The following is a 20,368-nucleotide window of genomic DNA, read 5'->3' as shown; positions in this document are numbered from 1 at the left end:
AGCTCAAGGTCTTTCACCCTAATATTTAATGTTAATGCATATTGACACACACAAGGTGCTGACAGTGTAGGCACGTATCAACTGCTATTATTGCTAAAAGTCATTTTAGCTGCCATTTTAATTTTTTTTTTTTTACCTTCTTCACATGCAAATGGGCTCATTTGAGGAAGTGTTACAAAGAGCACCTCACTGAACTCGCCATATTTCTCAGAGTTTCGTTGTCTGGATCTCACACGCACTTCATATTCTTTATCCAGTCTCAACGAGTACACCGGAACTGATGTTGACAATACTGGGTCCATCTTTCAAGACAAAACATAGAATCTTATTGGCTCAAGAGTCAACAACTCAATGTAGTAAACTTTTTGGGTATTCTCCCATTTGTATTGAAAATGGATTTGTATGAAGTAAGTAATATTTTAAAGTGTCCAGAGGGAGTTTGCTATTTAAAAGAAGATTGAGACAAATTAGGTAAAGAATCATTCTTATTTAATGGATAATAGTCCTTAAATTTATTTTGGTTTAAACCCAAAGATGTGATAGATTTGCTTAAAGAAATGCAATTATGTTGATACATTAGGCTGTCAGATATTCTGCTAAGATTAAAGCAAATATAATTCTTATGGGGTATGGTGAAACTATAAAGATTACAAGATTACAGAAATACTGTCTACTTATCTGGAACATTTCAGTTTTGAATGGAGGAAGACATTAGAACAGAAAAAAACAAACATGTTTCCACACCAAAACAAATGATAGCCATAACAAGTTATCTGTGTTCCTTGGAAATTCCAGGTTGTAATTTATTCATAATCATAGAATTGGAAAGAGTCCTGGAAATACCATAGTAGTCTTTGTTTAGCTTTCAAATAATTGTACTAGAAGCTACTATCCACTTAATCTACTTGTTCCAGAGGCTTAAAAACTTATCTCAAAATAGTTTGCTACTCAAAATCTGCAAAAAAAAAAAAAAAAAAAAAAGTGTCATGGGAGTTCTTTAGCAATGAGCATAATATCCCTTCACTTTCCCGGAGAAGGGTAGAGAGAGATTGCTAGACTCTTAAGACATACTGCTATCAAAGAGGTAAACCGAATAGCAATGACATTTTCCTCCAAGTCAAATACTCAGAGAAGGTACTCAATGTGTTTTTCATGTATTTTCGGGTAGAACACCTTGTTCCTGTTTATAGAAAACTTGGAACACTCACTTTTTCAACAACATGGATTTTTACGTAAACAAAATCCTCATAATTTGTTTCATTAAGTCAGAAACTGGACCTTCAGCATCTGAGACAAATTTTTTCTTTCACCCAAGTTGGTTTCTACTCACAAAGCACTTCTTCTTTCCCATAACATGGTTTGTTTGTGTCTTTTACAGGAGCCTCTGAATATATGTAATATTTACCTGCCTAAATATATTCTTTGAAGCGGGATTTTGAATATTAAACTTAATTCTTTTCTTAAAATATTTTTAAAAGTTTATGTTTTCATTCTTAGAGCCCTAATTTCTTTGGTATTAGCACCAAAACTATTTATAAATTTTTCTAACAACAGAACTAAAAAGGAACCCTCAGTGATTTGACTTGTGACCCCTTTTCTAGCATTCCACACCAATACCAACAAACTTTCTTATTTGGATCCTATAGTACCTGCCACTGGCTTGTGTGGGGGCCTAATCATCACCCAATCCTCTGTGAGAGAATTGTGGATTGCTGATGTTCTAAGCCTTTCTTGGCACTTTTCCCCACTCTAATCTGATGGATAATACACTTCTTCTGTTACTTACCTATTATATTTCACTGCTTAAATTCAGTAACACATATCTCATATCTTTCTAAATTACACTGCAACTTCCTGAGGAAATTCATTATCTTTCAAATATCTCAAACAAACACCTAATATTATACCCTTAAGAAATAGAAAAGAACAAACTAATCCCAAAGTTAGCAGAAGGAAGACAAGATAAACATTGGAACAGAAAATAGCTACCATTAAAAAATAATGGAAAACATCAACAAAACAAGAATGGTATTTTTGAAAAGGCAAATAAATTCTACAAACCTTTAGCTAGACTAAGAAAAAAGATACAATTTAGATAAATAAAATCAGAAGTAAGAGAAGAGACATTATAAGTGAAACCAAAGAAATTCAAAGATCTGAAGAGACTGCTATGAAATCATATTGCAGAAACTGGATAACCTAGAAGAAAAGGATAAATTTCTGGATACATGCAACTTACTAAGACTGAATTATGAAGAAATAGAAAATCTGAACTGAAAAATATGTGAGGAGATTGAATCAGTAATACATCTCCCATCAAAAGTCAGAACCTTGAGGCTTTATGACTAAATGCTACAGTAGAGTCAATACCAACGCTTTTCAAACTCTTTCAAAAAACTGAAGATGCATATGTTTATACTTTCAAACCCATTTTATTAGATCAGGATTACCCTCATACCAAGCTGGACAAGGACACCAAAAGAAAAGAAAATTATTGGACAGTGTCCCTGATGAACATAGATGCACTACCCCGCAAACAAAATACTATCAAACACAATTCAATAGTACATTAAAAGGATAATTCTCTGTGATTAAAGGATTTATCCCAGCAAGAATGGTTTGATCTGCAAAAATCTATATGTGCAATATGCCACATTAACAGAATAAAAGTCATATATGATCATTTCAAGAGATGTAGAAAAAGTATTTGAAAAAAATGTATGGCATTTCCTCAAAAAGTTAAAAATAAGATTACCATATGATTTAGCAATTCCCTTTGTGGGTTTACATCCAAAGAAAATGAAATCAGTATGTCAATGTATGTTTTCACTTTCATGTTAATTGCAGCATATCACAAGGTCAAGATATAGATCAACCTAAGAGTCCACTGATGGATGAATGGGCAAAGGGAATGAGGTATATGCAGAATGGAATTCCATCATCCTTAAAAAGAAGGAATTCTATCATTTGTTACAACATGAATGAACCTAGAAGACATTCAGTGAAATAAGCCAGCCGGGGAAGGACAAATGTCACATGATCTCACTTATACATGGAATCAAGAAAGGTGAACTCAGAAGTAGAGAATAGAATGGCAGTTACCAGAGGCTACAGAACTGGAGTTTGGAAACTTGGGGTGATATTGGTAAAAGGATATAAAATTTCAATTAGGAGGAATGTGTTTAAGAGATCTATTGTACAACGTGGAGGTTATATTTAAAAACTATGTGTTACATTTTGAAAGTTATTGAGAGAGGAATTTAAGTGTCTTCAGTTCAAAAAATGATATGTGAGATAATGCATATGTTAATTAGCACAATTGAGTCATTCCACCATGTATATAAATTTCACAATATCATGTACATGATTATACAATTTTCATTGAACAATTAAAAACTACCATTCTATTTAGCATTAATCATTTGGAAAATATTGGTGCACTGAGTTGTGCAGATTTTTAAAAATTTCACACATTCTATTATATAATATGAAGATATCACTTTTGGTAATATCATCAAAGATATTATTGGGAAAGTCTTCATACACTGGAAAGTTACCAAGCTCATGGCTGCAGATAGAAATTTTCCAAAATTTTAATTTTCTCATGAAAGTTAAGATTTTGTCATTGGTACCAGTAGTGTCCATTGTTTTTTCAAGCTTTTTTCCTTCCTTCTTTTTTTTTTCTCTTGATTTTGAGAAATGTCTGATATAAGGAACCATCTACTAGTTAATTAGTAGTTCTTCAAGTAAAACTGGTGTTCCATGCAAACAAGTAGCTGTTTCAGCTGACAACTCAAGTTACTAGAATACTTTTGCTCCACTAGTGCATTGGAATGCAACAGAAGGGTGTCATAAGTACTTTATGTGTGCCACACAGAATGTTAAAAAGCTGTGTACTCAAATAGTGGGATTTCAAGCACAATCTTATGTTAAACTATTTTTCCTCTGCTTTCCTGTGAGCTCATGGTGGAGAGGAATAGAGCAACTGTTGGTAAAATTTGGTATTGCTGCCTTGACTCCTGCTTAGATGCCAGTAGTTTTCCTACCATTGTTTTTGTACCATGAGTTAAATGTCAACATAATGAAAAAAGTAGAGAATATTTTAGTATATTGTGAAAATAGAATACCTGTGGATTCCCCCAAAGCATCTTGGGAACCCTTAGAGGTTCACAGTTCACATTTTGAGAACTGCTGCTCCAGGCACCTAGCACAGTGCTGTTGCAAAACTATTATTTTTATACCACAGTGCTCAATAAATGATTATAACTTGAATTTGGAAAGTCTGATTTGATGTAGCATCCAATCATTTTTTTTTTTTTGCACCAAGTTGTAGACCAGATATCCACATTAAAATGATTCAGAAAGCAGAACCTCAAAGTCCAGCTTTGTCATGGTTTAACCTTTGTAAGCTGCTCAAACCTAACTTTCCTTTAGTGATGAAATTGGCTTCTTTTTCAGTGGTTCACTGAATGCACAGGGCCTGGTGTCTCAAAATTCTGGGAATGAGCTCTGCCAGTCTGCTGGGTATAACCTGAAGTCTGGCCAGAAACTGCTTGACTTGGCCGAACCTGTGGTTAGTCTGATTTAGAATTAGTTACATTGGGAGCAGCATGATATTCTTGTTTTTCTTCTTGTTGTGTGCCATGTAGAATTTATCTAAGTGCTGTGTTCCCATAGAATTGGCTGGGAAGTGAGGGCTCAGAGGCCAACCTGCTCTCCACTGGCCCATGTAAGAACCTCTTAGCTTGATTCTTCTTCGAGGTATGGAACAAAACATCTTTCTGAAATCTCTAAGGAACAAACCCCTTCCTCTGCTTCTCTCCTAGAGACACTTAAGAACTGATTTTAATGGGGGTCTTGTGTGTAGCAGCAATTAGAATCATGGGAAGTATTTGACCACAGACCACTGTTGACCTTGATCATAATCTTTCTCGTGATTATTCACATCTCCAAAGACAGCTGAATGGTTAAAGTTTACTAATTTGTTCTACTATTAAGCTGAATACCAAGGCAACTAGGGAAACAGCTTTCTTTTCTTCCCATAGTGTTCTATGTATATATAAGTATCTGTGATGGAATTCCATGATGATATTTTACAGATTAGATCAGTTTTCTCCAATAAGGTATTATGAGGCATATACTAAGGGTATATGGTATTAGGTCAAAAGGAAATCTAATTTTAAATGAGAGATGGATTGTTGTAACAGCATGAAGAAAAGTGATAGTGTAAGAAGTAGTGACATCTTACCATCTTCCATTGAGTTTCATTTACTTCTTTGTATTGAAGTTCATATTCTAGAACTATCCATCCCTTCTGAACATCTGCATTGGGTGGTGGTTCCCATCTTACTTGGATATCTGCATGTATCCCGGTTAAACTGATGTTCAGTAAAGTCCAGTTGAGGCCAATGGGTGGATCAGGTTGCACTGTGCAATTCAACAGAGAATTAGTATTCAGGAGACACAATTTGATGTTAATAGGAGGCTTTCCTTTGAAATGACCAAATTACTTTATGTATTTTATTCTTTTAATTCTTCCAATATTCCTATTATTATAACTCTCACCTTATAATAGAGTATCATTCATAGGATGATCTGATTTTTAAAAATTTTTATTATTTTTTTAAAAACCCCTCTATTTTAAGTCTAAAATATGATCTATAACAATTTATTGAAGATCTGTCATATTTTATATATCTTTTAGCTCTGACAGCATGAATACTTTGGGATTTTGGCAAGGGAATTTATTTTAATTCAAATCTGAAGGAACAAAGAATTAGAAAGACCTCAGTATTTAAACATGGACTGTTTTGGTACTAGGGAGAGAGGAACCTTTTTTCTTCTAAACTGTGAATGACCAGAGGGTTAAGACTTTGTCTTACTCATTTCTTGGTTGCTACCAGGGCAATCTTTTGGAATATTCTGGAGACTCTCCTGAGTTCTGCTGTCTTCCCAGCCATGAACTTTCTTCAAACAAAAGGAAGGCGTTATAAAGCTCTCTTGGACTGGTGGTGATCCAGAGTTTTCTGCCTTTTGCTTAACTGACATGTGAACAATCTGAAATGTTGTTTTGCTCCCTTTCTAAGGATCAGCTCTACATTCTTAGATAAAATCTGTTGCATTCTTATTGTTAGGACCACAAACACCATGGTTTCCCAAAGGTTAGTGAAGAAAATGATGGATTCCAATGCTAGGAACTATATCTAAATTTATATTGTAAATAATCCCAGGTAGATCATTGCTAGGATTACTGAGGCGTTTGAAAATTCCTTGCAGATATATAAATTTATTTTATTTTCTAACATATGTAGAAATGAAATGGTCACCTACAGATTTATACTGTGAGAGGCTCTTATGGGCCACCAAGTCTGGAGCCCAAAATGGGAAGTTCTTGTCCTGATTAAGAGTGGAAACAGAACTTACAATATGAGAACATCTTGTTGGCCATGGTGGAGCAGATGGCACTTTTTTTTTTTTAATAGAGGAAGACCTTCCCTATTTTTTAACAGTAGTCAGATACACATGACTGTTTTGGAAATTAAATTTGAAGATTTTCAAACTACATATGCCCACCGAATGGCTTTACCCTTCCAGATTGGTTGGGAATTGACGAATTCCTATAACCAAAGCTTCATCCTTTCAGTGAACAACATATAAAAATGTTTTTGGTGAATATTTTCTAAAACTTTTTACTCATGTTGCATCTTAAAAATTTCCATTTCTACTTTAAACAGAGGATATAGGACAGGGTCCTTTTGGAGAAGGCTCAGTATCACTCTCCTAAGCATAGTAATAAACTCCCCTTACACACATTTATTTACTCTACTTGAGAACTCCTCTGAGTTATTTATAAGTATCTGAAACTTAATATATTCCAAAGCAGTTCAGATCTTCCTCTGCTACCTGCTGCTCTTCATTTTCGCCATGGCGACTCTATTCTCCAGCTGCTCAGAATAAAAATAGTGGGTTCTTTCTTGATTCACCTTTTTCTCACCACCACACATTGTCAACTGTACTTTCAAGATATATCCAGCATTCAACTACTTCTTCCTGCCTGTGCCTCTACAACATGTTCCTAGTCATTGTCATTTTCAGCCCTCCTGCTATAATAGCCTCCAGACTGGTCTCCTCCTTAGGTTTTGTCCTCTTCAGTTTATTCTTCATACAGCCCACAGTAAAATAGACACAGTGATTCTCTTAACAATGAAGTTAACAATCATCATTTAAAACCCTACCAGGCTATCAATCTCACTCCAAGTGAAAGTCCAAGTCATGACAATGCCTTGGGAAGGTCTATAGATCTCCCCCATCTGGCTTCTTCACACTGTGCCTCTTGCTTGCTCTATGCCAGCCCCACCAGTGAGTGAGGAAGGCACATTCCCACCTCCACATCCTTGTTCATGCTGTGACCTCTTGCTGCAATTCCCTTTCCTCAGAAACACCCATGGTAATTCTCTCATTTTCTTCTTTACTCAAATATCACTGTTTCAGTGAAGCCAACTCTGGTAACTCTAAAATTGCAAGCTATCCAACACTCTGATTCTCTTTCCTTATTCATTCCCCATGTCATTGTCTCTTCTACCTTCACTGGAATTAAATCCCACAGGGGTAGGCATTCCCTTTTCCATCACAGAGAACACTGCCTGGCCCAAAGTAAGGAAGCAATACATATCTACTGAAAGAACTGAATGAATGACCAATGTCTAATTAATATATTCTTCTAAATCCAAAGATCAGTCATGTGAAATAGTAGAATGTATATATATAAAACACCAAGATGGTTGCAGCTTGTCTTATTGATGTCTCTCCCAAGATGCACTAGGGTTCTGTGGGTTCTTTGCTCTCTCGGTCACCCTCGGCCCCTCTCTCTTACTTTTGTGCTACTGTAATCAGTCATCATCTTTTGCCTCTATATCACAGTCTTCTAACCTCTCCACCCCTAGTCTTTCCTACTGTAATCTACCATCCATACAAAGAAAGGTTAATTTCTCTGAGATGTTAATAACATTTTAGGTTGCATTGGATAATATCAAGATTAAGAGCATAGACTCTGGTACTTTGTTCCCCAGTTTCAAACCCCATATCTACCTACAAGCTATTTGACCTTAAACTAGTCACTTGCTCCTCTGAGCCCCAGTTAAATCATCTGTAAAATGGAAACTATAACAGAAGTTATCTCATACAGTGATTATGACTGATACATGGTGAGTCCTTTGTGAGTGTTAGCTATTAATATCCTCAGATCATTTCCTTCCTTAAATTCTGCAAATATACCTCTTGGCAGTAAGATAAAACCCAAATTCCTTTGTGAGGAACATAAGATCACTGATGACTTCTCCAGCTTACTAGTAGGCCTGCCCAAATGTTCCTGAGTCCTTGAACATTCTGTGCTGTTTGCCACTTTTAAAACTTAGTTGTTGTTGAAAGACCCAATCACTGTGATACGTGGAAACTCTCATGCATGCTTTAAGAGGTAACTGAACTGTGGCCATCTCTGTTGCTACCCTTCCTCATCCATTAGGCCTAATCATTCATGCTTTTGGCCGCCATCTTGGTTGCTCTACATTTCACACACCTGAAGTCCAACACCTGACACACTATACTGTAATTATTTGAGAAAATGCTTGGCTCCCTCACTCAACCATGTCTTACTCATTTCCTGGCCACCACACCCAGCACAGTGGCAACACATGCAGGCACTCATTGAAAGTGAGTATTAGCAGGAAAGTGAGTATTGACTGGATCAAGAATGGAATGTGATCTTACCTAACCCAGTATTCTTACAACTACCCTCTCTTATTATCCCATTTGCCTTCAGCTCAATATCTACACCACTGATGTTAGTTTATGTATTAAATAGCCTCTCCAAACTGTCGCTGGGTTATCTATTCTGCTTGTTCATGGTTTTCTCAATCTTCTCAAAGTCAGGTTATCATATATTACCTGTTACATCTATCAAATATTAAATGTGTGCATCTGGCCACATTTTCCATTATCACATTTTCCCAGTTTGCTGCTGCCTGGGAAACCACATATAAGAGCAACACATATGGGAGAAGTGACCAGGAACTCTTATAAGTAACAAACAAGCTTTTGGGGATAGATTTTTGAGGCATTAGTTCAGCTACACGAAGTCTTTGATCTTTCCATTTTGCTGTTTATGCTACTGTAGTATAAACATGGATATTCCAATTGCAGTTGTTTTGTTTTGTTTCCCCTCATGTCCACAAGATGGGCAAAAGATTGTTTGTTTGGATCTTTCCCTTAGTCCATTGAGCTGGTTATCCTCAATGTTTGTATTGAGATCTTATAAACATGTCTTTAAACTGATTTGTGACTGTTTTGCAAATGTAAAATTCTGGAATTGCTATTTTTTGTGATAAAGAAATATCTAGGTTTTATTACAGCAACAATAGAGGTCCAAGGTCAACATGTTCCAGTAGGTCTGAATATAATAATAGAATATTCAATAAAATATTGAATAATTATGAAAGAATTCAAGAATACATTGAGTTTGCCTCTTAGAGTGGCATACAAGAGTGCAACTCAGCTTTAAAGACTTCTCAGATCAGCCAGGTGCCAGGGGGCACACCTGTAATCCCAGTGACTCAGGAGGCAGAGGTAGAAGGATCTCAAGTTCGATGTCATCCTGGGCAATTTAGGAAGATTCTGTCTCAAAATTAAAAAAAAATAAAAAAATACAAACTAGGAATGAAGTTCACTGATAGAGAGTCCCTGGGTTCAAGCCTCAGTGTCATAAATAAATAAATAAATATTAACAAAATAAAATATAATAAAGTAAAAATTCCTAAAAGAATGACTCCCATTCTTTTCTCTACAACATTTACAGCCAGGCTTCTTTATGCTGGAGTTGACTTAACTTTCCCTCACCCTTGTCTCTTATTCATCAATTAATCCCATCTCCTGTGAAATAGACACCTTGTTCCTAAGGAAGTCTTTCTACTTGACTCTAACTGGAAATTGTGGACTTTCCACTTATTTGGTCTGAAGCTATGTCAAGTGAAACACAAACCTGTGATTTACCTATTTCCTCAACAGAGAAGCACTTCTGATCCACCATACCACCATTGTTGATTAGCTTGATACAGTAGGGTATCCAAATGGAGGTATATGACGAGTTAAAGTAACAGCTGTTTTCTCCAGCTGAGATGTAATCAGGACATTCTTTCCATTCTTGGGTCCATTCTTGAGTGCTCCTGAAATGGAGGGTAAAAAGGATTAAGCTTTTCCAAAATGATTTCAAAGCTTAGGTGCTTGACAGATTGAATAAACTGGAACACAAATGTTTTATGACACAAATATTTTGTATTTTAGTAACACCATTTCCAGAAGTATCACATCAGTGGACAATATTATCAGTGTGTGAAGACTATTAGGAGGCCATCTGTTGCTGCTCTCTGTAGCACCCCTCCTATTAAGGGGTTTCTATGGTAGATACTTTATTATTTCTACTCTACAGAAGGTCTGGCTTAGGGAGGTTTAAAATAATTTTCCTTTATTTAAATGGTTCAGAGAGTCAATTCTCACACTGTAGACGTTCCCAGAGAATTGTAAATCTTTGGACCTGGTGGAAGAAACTAAGCTGTCATGCTGAGTGATATATTATATCCAGCACCATACTGAGTGATATAACAATAAATAAGACTTGGCCCCTACCTTTAGGCTAGAAGATATCTCAGCAATTACCACCTGAGTACTTTTTTACATTAATTTTATTGATATTCAATGAGAATTGGTTATACAGGAAACACTGTGCTGGACACTGTGGGAGATTCATGAATGTCTAAGGAATTACTCCTGTCTCAGGAGGAAAAGACTAAGAAACTATTACAAAGGAGTGTGGGTAGTGCTGATAGGTAGTGTTCATTTGGGTCCTTTAAGACTTCAAGAAAGGAAATGATTACTCTACTTGTTCATGGGAGGTGGTATTTTTGCCAATGCTGAAAGATGGGTAAAAGTTTAGTAGATGGCAACAGGAAAAGGAAAGGAGAGAACAAAGTGGTCAAAAGTGTTCCTGGTGAGGTGAGGGAAGCAAGAGGAGGTGGAATAGTAGGAAAGATTTTTCTTATATTAGAACTGCTACTTGGATGGGGTAATTCATTATCCCTTTATTACTCACTCTTATAACAGTTGAGAAGAGGATTTAAAAGGAAAGGGATCATGAAGCCATGCAATCCTTGGTTGAAGAAGAAGGTGGGAATGGCTCTATGTGGGCAGAGGTGCCTGTTGTTGGCAGGCCAGACTGGAGGTTTGGGACCATCCCACTATGGGATGGTGCTGGGCAGCAGTGGGCAAGGAGAGCACTGTGGGGAAGGCAGGGTGTGGAAAGACAGGAGAAGAAGCTGGGAGAAGACACACATTTCCTTCTTTACAGCTGTTTCTCAGGCTGGTATGTTTGGCACTAGAAGGAAGCTTGTGCAGTATCAAGGGCTCCTTGAGACAGCTGCTCATCAGCTGTTAGAATGAGCTTGGGATTAAAACAGTAGAGACTTTAGCGTCTGAGACAGTGAGCTATTGCTTAAATTGTGGTTGAGATTCTTAAAAGTTGTATGTCCTTGGATGAGAGGGAGATTCATCCGCTATGGAAAAATTGGGTAAAAGGCAAAAGAAAGAATGAACTATGTGTGTATTTAGAGTAATAGAACATCCAAAAGATTAGAGGGAAAGGTGACTTGTTGAATTATGGTATGGACTTGCTCTTGAGCAAGTAAGAGTACATTAAAGAAAACAATTTTACAGATTGCCCAGGGAATGTGTCTTTCATATGACAATAGAGGCGATATCAAATGCATTTAGCATAATTGATAGGATAAAATTCAGAAAACTAAAAATATTAAAATGTTCCATCTGAATTTATAATAAGAAGAAATTCAGGTCTGAATTTATAATAAGAAGACTCTAGCACATCTCTCTGCTTTGGCAATGTTAGCAACCTGATGCCCAGAAGGACTGTGTGAAAAGCCTTGTTTAGTCATCCCAAATCTGGTAGGTCCTCCAGACAAATCACTTACAGCATGATGGATCAGGAATAGGTAGTTCAAAACAATGCCCAATCTCCTTCCTCACTAACCAAAATTGAATAAACTTATTTCCTAAAGTAATAAATCTAGATGCAAAAAATCAAATGGACTCATGAAATAGACCCTCAGTCACCTGCCTTCAATAGATTGAATTTCTACACAGATGACCAGAGCCAATTTGTAGACGTTATTCTCTCCTCTTAAACCAGAAAGTTAATTGCTTTGGTTTGCTTCTAGACTATCTTGTGAAAACAGTGAGAACCAAAGAAGGAGATTATCAGTAAAAATGAGAATAAAGAGCAGAAGAAGTATTTTCCATCTAAATGTAACCAACTAGAGAAGAAATTATAAAAATAAAACATGTTATGTTTTAAAGGCAACTGTTTTCATTACATAGAGCTCATTTTTTTTTTTTTCCTGGTGGGGAGAGAACTTAAAATTTAAACCTTAGGGGAAAGAAGTAACAATTCCCCTTTTCCTTTCTAATTTCCCCCTCAACCTTGCATGGGAAATGAAATTTCTTTCATAAGTCCAGGATAATTTTTGCAGCAGGCTATTGTGGAGGGTGTACAGATGTGTGTGGGGGACACTCGTAAGAATCAGTGTTCACATGCTCATTTCCACTGAGAACAGTACATTTCCATGTGAGGAGCTAAGAGCAGAGGACCCCACCAGGTTTCCCAGAGCCAACTTTGCTATGCCTGTGATTTGCATTCACACTGAGTCCCCTTCAAGCTCAGGGGCTGAATCTGATACCATCTCCACCACAGAGTGGCAGAAACTGTTCTGAATCAGTGCCCCACCAGGCTGAAACTGTCTTGTCTGCCAGCTCACCTGGCAAGGGGCAGGGCCAAGCAAAACACATGAGTGCCTGTGGGCCGGCACCTTCAGTCCTGTTGACAGCCCAACATGTTTGGATTTCATTAGGCTTTGGAGACCAAGGCCAGGCCAGTGAACTGAAGGCCTGTGTATCACTTCCTTCCTGCTCCTTTCTACCTTCATGGACTCCAGTGTTGGATAAAATCATGCCACAGTTTTATGTGTGTCAATGATGGAAGTTTCAGGAGTTACCTGGGAACTGAACTCTAAGAAAAAATGAAAAGAGCTAGAAGCTCATTTGTATTGTCTTTGTGCAAATGGATAGTGAGAGTCTGATAGATTTCTACCCCAATCAATGGTGTCTAGTCCCAGTCTCCTAATCCCTTGATTCTATGCTTCTCAAAATGGGGCTGTAGTCTTATGCTAGTTTGACTAAGATACTCAAGATAGTTACATTTTTGTAGAGAAAGCTTCAATTACTGATTTTGCAAGTTTGGATTGGCACTTAATTTTGAGTTTGTACTTACAGTGTTTAAGAATGTGATGATGTTTTCTCCTGAAACTCCAAGTTCTACTAGGGCAAAAACTAAGAGATCCTTTTGAAGGTGTCTGAGATTTTTGCCTCCACCTGGTCACACTTAGTAGAATCCTTGTCAGTGCAGAGCCTGAGTTTGGACTGAGGATATTGAGAGACTGGGGTGTGAAGAGGCCTATGGACAGAGTTATGTGGCCCTGATGGATGATGGTAAAAACAGGTATGTATTTCTGAAGGCTTCACATCTTTGGATTTATATTTCTGCTCATGTTCAAATTAGGTGAATACTAAGGTGATAAAAAACTATTTTCATGAAGTGGGTCCAGGTTTAGAGGTTATTCTGCTGTTTCTGCTCAGTTTGATTAATGGTGCCTGCATGAGAAACTTATTTTATTTGTTTTGATAGAACTGGTTCTCTGAGTTGCTATAGTAAAATATGAAGATTGCACCTACTGCTCTTCTCTCTCTGAATTTATAAACAGCATAATCAACTCATATATATTGAAAAGTGTTGCCAAACACATTAGCTTCCTGTCTGAATATATTCATATACATCAGTTTTGTTTATTGGCCTGTATCTCTCTGCAGTGTCAGCCTTAAGCAAATAAGTATGGGTATCTGGTGCCCAACCACCTCAACTTCATGTGCCCTGGGGTACTTCTGAGAGACCAGTCACATCTAGAAAGTGGGTAAGGCTAGTCTTGGTTGCTAATTCAGAGTATTTGTTATTTGCATGTTAAACACACAGCTCTACATTAAAAATGGTCTTACATACCTATTATCACAAATAGTAAAGAATCAACATCATTTTTATAGCCCAGGAATTGGAATTTTACATCATTGTCTTCAATTATTTTTATATTGCCATAAGAAAAGTGGCTACCATTTATTGAGTACTTATTATGTGGGAAGCACTGTGTTTCTTTACACATTATATAACAAAATCCTCATGAGCCAAGTCTATTATCTCTACTCTACAAGTGAAGAGTTCAAGCAGTGCACAGACTGGATTGTTCTCTGAGCATTACTTGGTGAGCAAGTGTGGGAGCCAGGCTGGAATTCAGGGTCTCTGGCCCTGAGGTCATGTCCCCAGCTGCTCACTGCATCTTCCTTCTGCTTCCAGGTCCTCTGCAGAGTACACAGCATCATCCTTGGACTGATGAACAAAAGCTTAATCTTAAATGTCCTCGTTAAACTGGCCTGTTGGCTTAGACCTTCCCTAAGGAAGATGGGTGGCAAAGAAGAGGTATTGCAGTGTGTAAACCTAACATTTAGAAAGGTAAAATGGGTACAGTGTTGTTCTATAGCACAGTAGGGTAACTATGATTGACAACAATTAATTGACTATTTAAAAATAGTTAGAGGAGAGGATTTAGAATGTTCTTAAGAAATGGTGTATTTCTGAGGTGATGAATTTGCCAATTACCCTGATCTGATTGTTGCATATTGTATACATGTACTGAAATGTCACACTGTGCCCTGTAAAAATGTACAGTTACTATGTGTCAATTTTTTTAAAAAGGAAGCAATGTAAGAGTAAATAGAAAAGGAAGTAATTCCAGGTAAGGAGTTAGAAATAAACTACTTGGCTGATGACTGCATTTTAAGATCTTTGTTTCCCTCTTGTCCTGTTATTTCACAGGACCATTGGTAAAAAATGCAAGAGAAAAGTATTACACTAAAAAGAACTATTTAAGAGGAACATGGTCCATTCTCTATTTAGAAAACAAGCGAGTCTATTAAAACATGCACTTAGCAAAATATGCCTATGGCTTTTGGTCACAAAGTAAGATTCAAATCCCTGCCCTAGACTACAAGGCTTGGCAAGGTATGTGCCCTTCCAATATCATTCACCCCATTTTCAGTCTTGTGCTATCTGTGCTGGCCTCTGGCTTTCCTCAGACAGGCCAACACCACCCCCAGGCCTTTGCACTTGTAATTCCTTCTGCCTAGACAGCCTGGATATTTACATGATCTGTCTCATTTCATTTGTCTCTGATCTAACACACCACATCAGAGAGGCATCCTATGACCTCCCATTTCAAATGTCACTCAAGGCCCCTATGCACACACTCTCACCCACATTCACTCACACACTCTCATGAACATGTACATGCTCACATGGAGCCGACATTCTTCATCCTTTTTCTGGCTTTACTCTTCTTGATAACCTGTTATCAACTGTTGTTTTATTTAATTTTTACTGTCTATCTTTCCCTACTGGTAAGAAATCTCCATGAGAATAAGAATCTAATCTTTTTGTAATCAGTTATATCTCCAGTACCTAAAATATACCTCGTACATAGTAAGGGCTTATTTAATGTATTTTTAAATAAATGAATGAACAAATATATCCTGGTCGTCAAAATAAATTATGGCCACTCTTACACTGCACGTGACTCAGTACACTTTAATTGGCAAATTTACAGAGAGAAAAATGAGAAAGGCAAGGAGGCTGCACCTTCTAATATAGAACAGCTGTATGGATCCTGGGGTCTTTAAGCCATGATGACCCCCATCTGTCCAGTGGCATGAAAAAGTCTCTAATTCAGGTGAACGGCACTTGGTGAATTTAGGCTTCCCAGAAGAATCTGTAGAATAAAAAGAGAAGGCAGGCATGAAATCGGGAGGATCATGTGTGGTCCCAATGTAACACATATTTAAAGTGTATAAAGAAAAAAGAACTACTGGGGTAAAACCAGCCTATTCTGCATCCAGGAGGTGATGTCCATGTCTTCCAGAAAATCTGTTTTCCTGGGTCATCATCTCAGAACTTATTGCTTGCCAATGTCAGCCCTGGATTCTAGGAACAAGCACTTTTGCCTTCATTTCAGGTGTTATTCTTTGGGGCCTGTGTAAAAAACCAGAGCTGGAGATAAGGATTTGGGTTCAGGTAGTTCACTTGGAAGGCAACTACAATGAAAGAGTGGAGAGAGCAGGAAAAGAAGGAAGAGCTAAATGTATATATCACTGACCTTACCACTGCAGTGGCCATTTGGGGTCCAACCCCAGTGAGGTCCCCAGAGATGTACCATCCTGCATAAGGATGGGAGGGGTAGACATTTATCTTCCATTCCACATCACCCACTGGTTGAGGGATTCTCTGGAGATGTTAACTCCCATGTATTCCTAGGGTGTCCCTATATATGGGCTGAGGATCCTTGCCTAGGCAGGCACTTGAATGTGCCCACCAACATGCATAGTGACCACTGTCCACCACAGATGGTTGAGCTGACATTAAGTGGACCCAGGAGATGCGGTGTGGCAATCATAACATCTACTACAGTCATACTTTTCTTTGTATAGATTTTGGTTAAAAAGTCAAATACAAGAGGCTTACAGAACACCAAATGCACAAAATCACAACAGATTCACACCAAGACACATTATAATGAAAATGCTAACATACAAAATAAAGATAGAATTTTGAAGGCTGTGAGAGAAAAGCATCAGATTACATATAGGGGGAAACCAATACGGATATCAGCAGATTTCTCAGCCCAGACTCTCAAAGCTAGAAGGGCCTGGAACAACATATTTCAAGCTCTGAAAGAACATGGTTGCCAACCAAGAATACTGTACCCAGCAAAACTAACCTTCAGACTTGAAGATGAAATAAAATCCTTCCATGATAAACAAAAGTTAAAAGAATCTACAGATAGAAAGCCTGCACTACGGAATGTTCTCAACAAAATATTCCAAGAGGAGGAAATGAAAAACAACAATGCAGGTCAGCAAAGGGAAGAACTACCTTAAAGGAAAAACCAATCAAAGGAGAAACCAAGTCAAGTTAAAAACCAAAAATAAGCCCAAATGACTGGGAATACAAATCATATCTCAATAATAACCCTGAACGTTAATAGCCTAAACTCATCAATCAAAAGACATAGACTGGCAGATTGGATTAAAAAGAAAGACCCAACAATATTCTGCCTTCAAGAGACTCATGTCATAGATAAGGACATCCACAGACTAAAGGTGAAAGGATGGGAAAAAACCTACCCCGCACATGGACTCAGTAAAAAAGTGGGGGTTTCCATCCTTATTTCAGATAAAGTGGACTACAAGCCAAAGTTAGTCAGAAGGGATAAAGAAGGACATTTCATACTGCTTAAGGGAACCATAAATCAGGAAGACTTAACGATAGTAAATATTTATGCCCCAAACAACGGTGCATCCCTATACATCAAACAAATCTTTCTCAATGCCCGGAATCAAATAGACCACAACACAATAATTCTGGGTGACTTTAACACATTGCTGTCACTACTGGATAGATCTTCCAAACAAAAACTAAACAAAGAAACCATAGAACTCAATAACGCAATCAATAACTTAGACTTAATAGACATACATAGAATATTCCATCCATTAATGAGTGGATCCATTTTCTTCTCAGCAGCACGTAGAAACTTCTCAAAAATAGACCATATGTTATGCCACAAAGCAGCCCTTAGGAAGTGCAAAAAAGTAGACATGGCCTTGTGTTCTATCAGATCATAATGGAATGAAATTAGAAATCAATGACAAAAAACAGAAATTACTCCAACACCTGGAGACTAAATGATATGCTATTGAATGAAGCATGGATAACAGAAAACAACAGGGAGGAGATAAAAAAATTCTTAGAGGTAAACGAGAACGACCATACAACATATCGAAATATCTGGGACACTATGAAAGCAGTACTGAGAGGAAAATTCAGTGCATGGAGTGCATTCAAGAAAAGAATAAAAAGTCAACAAACAAATGGCCTAACATTACAGCTCAAAGTCCTAGAAAAAGAAGAACAGAACAACATCAAAAGTAGTATAAGACAGGAAATAATTAAAATCAGAGCTGAAATCCATGATATTGAAACAAAAGAAACAATACAAAAAATTGACAAAACAAAAAGTTGATTCTTTGAAAAAATAAACAAAATAGATAAACCCTTAGCCACACTAACAAAGAGAAGGAGAGAGAAAACTCAAATTACTAAAATTTGTGATGAAAAAGGAAATATCACGACAGACACCACTGAGATACATAACATAATGAGAAGCTGCTTTGAAAATCTGTATTCCAACAAAATAGAAAATACTGAAGACATTGACAAATTTCTAGAGACATATGCTCCTCCCAAACTGAACCAGGAGGACATACACAATTTAAACAGATCAATATCAAGCAATGAAATAGAAGCAGTCATCAAAAGCCTACCAACCAAGAAAAGTCCAGGACTGGACGGATTCTCAGCCAAGTTCTAGAAGCCCTTCAAAGAAGAACTCATTCCAATACTTCTCAAAGTATTCCAGGAAAGAGAAAAGGAGGGAACCCTACCAAACTCATTCTATGAAGCTAATATCACCCTCATACCCAAACCAGTCAAAGACACAACAAGGAAAGAAAATTTTAGACCAATATCCTTGATGAAATAGGTGCAAAAATCCTTAACAAAATCCTGGCAAACCATATCCAAATACATATTAAGAAGATAGTGCACCATGATCAAGTGGGATTCATCCTGAGAATACAAGGTTGGTTCAACATCTGTAAATCAATAAATGTAATCCATCATATCAATAGACTTAAGGATAAGAATCATATGGTTATTTCAATTGATTAAGAAAAAGTGTTTGATAAAATATAACACCCCTTCATGCTCAAAACAGTAGAAAAAATAGGGATAGAAGGAACATACCTCAACATTGTAAAGGCTATTTATGCTAAGCCCAGGGCCAACATCATTCTTAATGGAGAGAACCTGAAAGCATTCCCTTTAAAAACTGGAACAAGACAGGGATGCCCTCTTTCACCACTTCTATTCAGCATCATCCTTGACATACTAGCCAGAGCAATTAGACAGACTAAGAAATTACAGGGATATGAATAGGAAAAGAGGAACTCAAGCTGTCACTATTTGCTGATGTCATGATTCTCTATTTAGAGGATCTAAAAAAAGTCTCCAGAAAACTTCTAGAACTCATAAATGAATTCAGCAAAATAGCAGGATATAAAACCAACATGCATAAAACTAAAGCATTTTTATACATAAGCAATGAAACATCTGAAAGGGAAATGAGGAAAACAACTCCATTTAAAGTAGGCTCAAAAAAAATAAAATACTTGGGAATCAATCTAATCAAAGAGGTGAAAGATCTCTACAATGAAAACTACAAAACATTGAAGAAAGAAATTGAAGAAGACCTTAGAAGCTGGAAAGATCTCCCATGTTCTTGGACAGGCAGAATTAAGATTATCAAAATGGTCATACTTCCAAAGGTGCTATACAGATTTAACACAATTCCAATTAAAATTCCTATGACATTTCTCATAGAAACAGAAAAAGAAATAATGAAATTCATCTGGAAGAACAAAATACCCAGAATAGCCAAAGCAATCCTGGGCAGGAAGAGTGATGCAGGAGGTATCACAGTACTAGACCTTAAACTCTACTATAGAGCAATAGTAATAAAAATGGTGTCGACACCAAAATAGACAGGTAGACCAATGGTACAGGGTAGAAGACACAGAGACGTACCCACATAAGTACAATAATCTTATACTAGACAAAGGTGCCAAAAACTTACAATGGAGAAAAGATGGTCTCTTCAACAAATGGTGCTGGGAAACTGGAAATCCATAAGCAGTAAAATGAAATTAAACCCCTATCTCTCACCCTGTACCAAACTCAACTCAAAATGGATCAAGGATCTAGGAATTAGACCTGAAACCCTTCACCAAATAGAAGAAAAAATAGGTCCAAATCTCCATCATGTTGGCTTAGGACCAGACTTCCTTAACAAGACCCCCATAGCACAAGAAGTAAAAGCAAGAATCAATAAATGGGATAGATTCAAACTAAAAAGTTTTTTCTCAGCACAGGAAACAATCAATAATGTGAAAAGAGAGCCTACAGAGTGGGAGAAAATTTTTTCCACACACACTTCAGACAGAGTACTCATCTCCAAAGTTTATAAAGAACTTAGAA

General features: G+C 37.1%; 1 protein-coding gene across 3 annotated transcripts in view; it reads right to left on the bottom strand.

Annotated features, from left to right (window-relative positions):
- Ghr (growth hormone receptor) overlaps nt 1–20,368 on the bottom strand; it is a 265,678-nt gene that overhangs the window by 9,534 nt on the left and 235,776 nt on the right. For all 3 annotated transcript variants that reach the window (XM_047556985.1, XM_047556986.1, XM_047556984.1), the window contains 4 exons: nt 15,857–15,986; nt 10,045–10,217; nt 5,249–5,427; nt 137–302 (listed from right to left, as the gene is read on the bottom strand). In XM_047556985.1, coding sequence (XP_047412941.1) covers nt 137–302; nt 5,249–5,427; nt 10,045–10,217; nt 15,857–15,986 — 648 coding nt within the window. The remainder of the gene's footprint in view (nt 1–136; nt 303–5,248; nt 5,428–10,044; nt 10,218–15,856; nt 15,987–20,368) is intronic.

Source organism: Sciurus carolinensis, chromosome 6 (assembly GCF_902686445.1).
Source record: "Sciurus carolinensis chromosome 6, mSciCar1.2, whole genome shotgun sequence".
Lineage (NCBI taxonomy): Eukaryota > Metazoa > Chordata > Mammalia > Rodentia > Sciuridae > Sciurus > Sciurus carolinensis.
The sequence above is the reverse complement of the archived record's forward strand: the minus strand, read 5'-3'. Positions and strand labels throughout refer to the sequence as shown.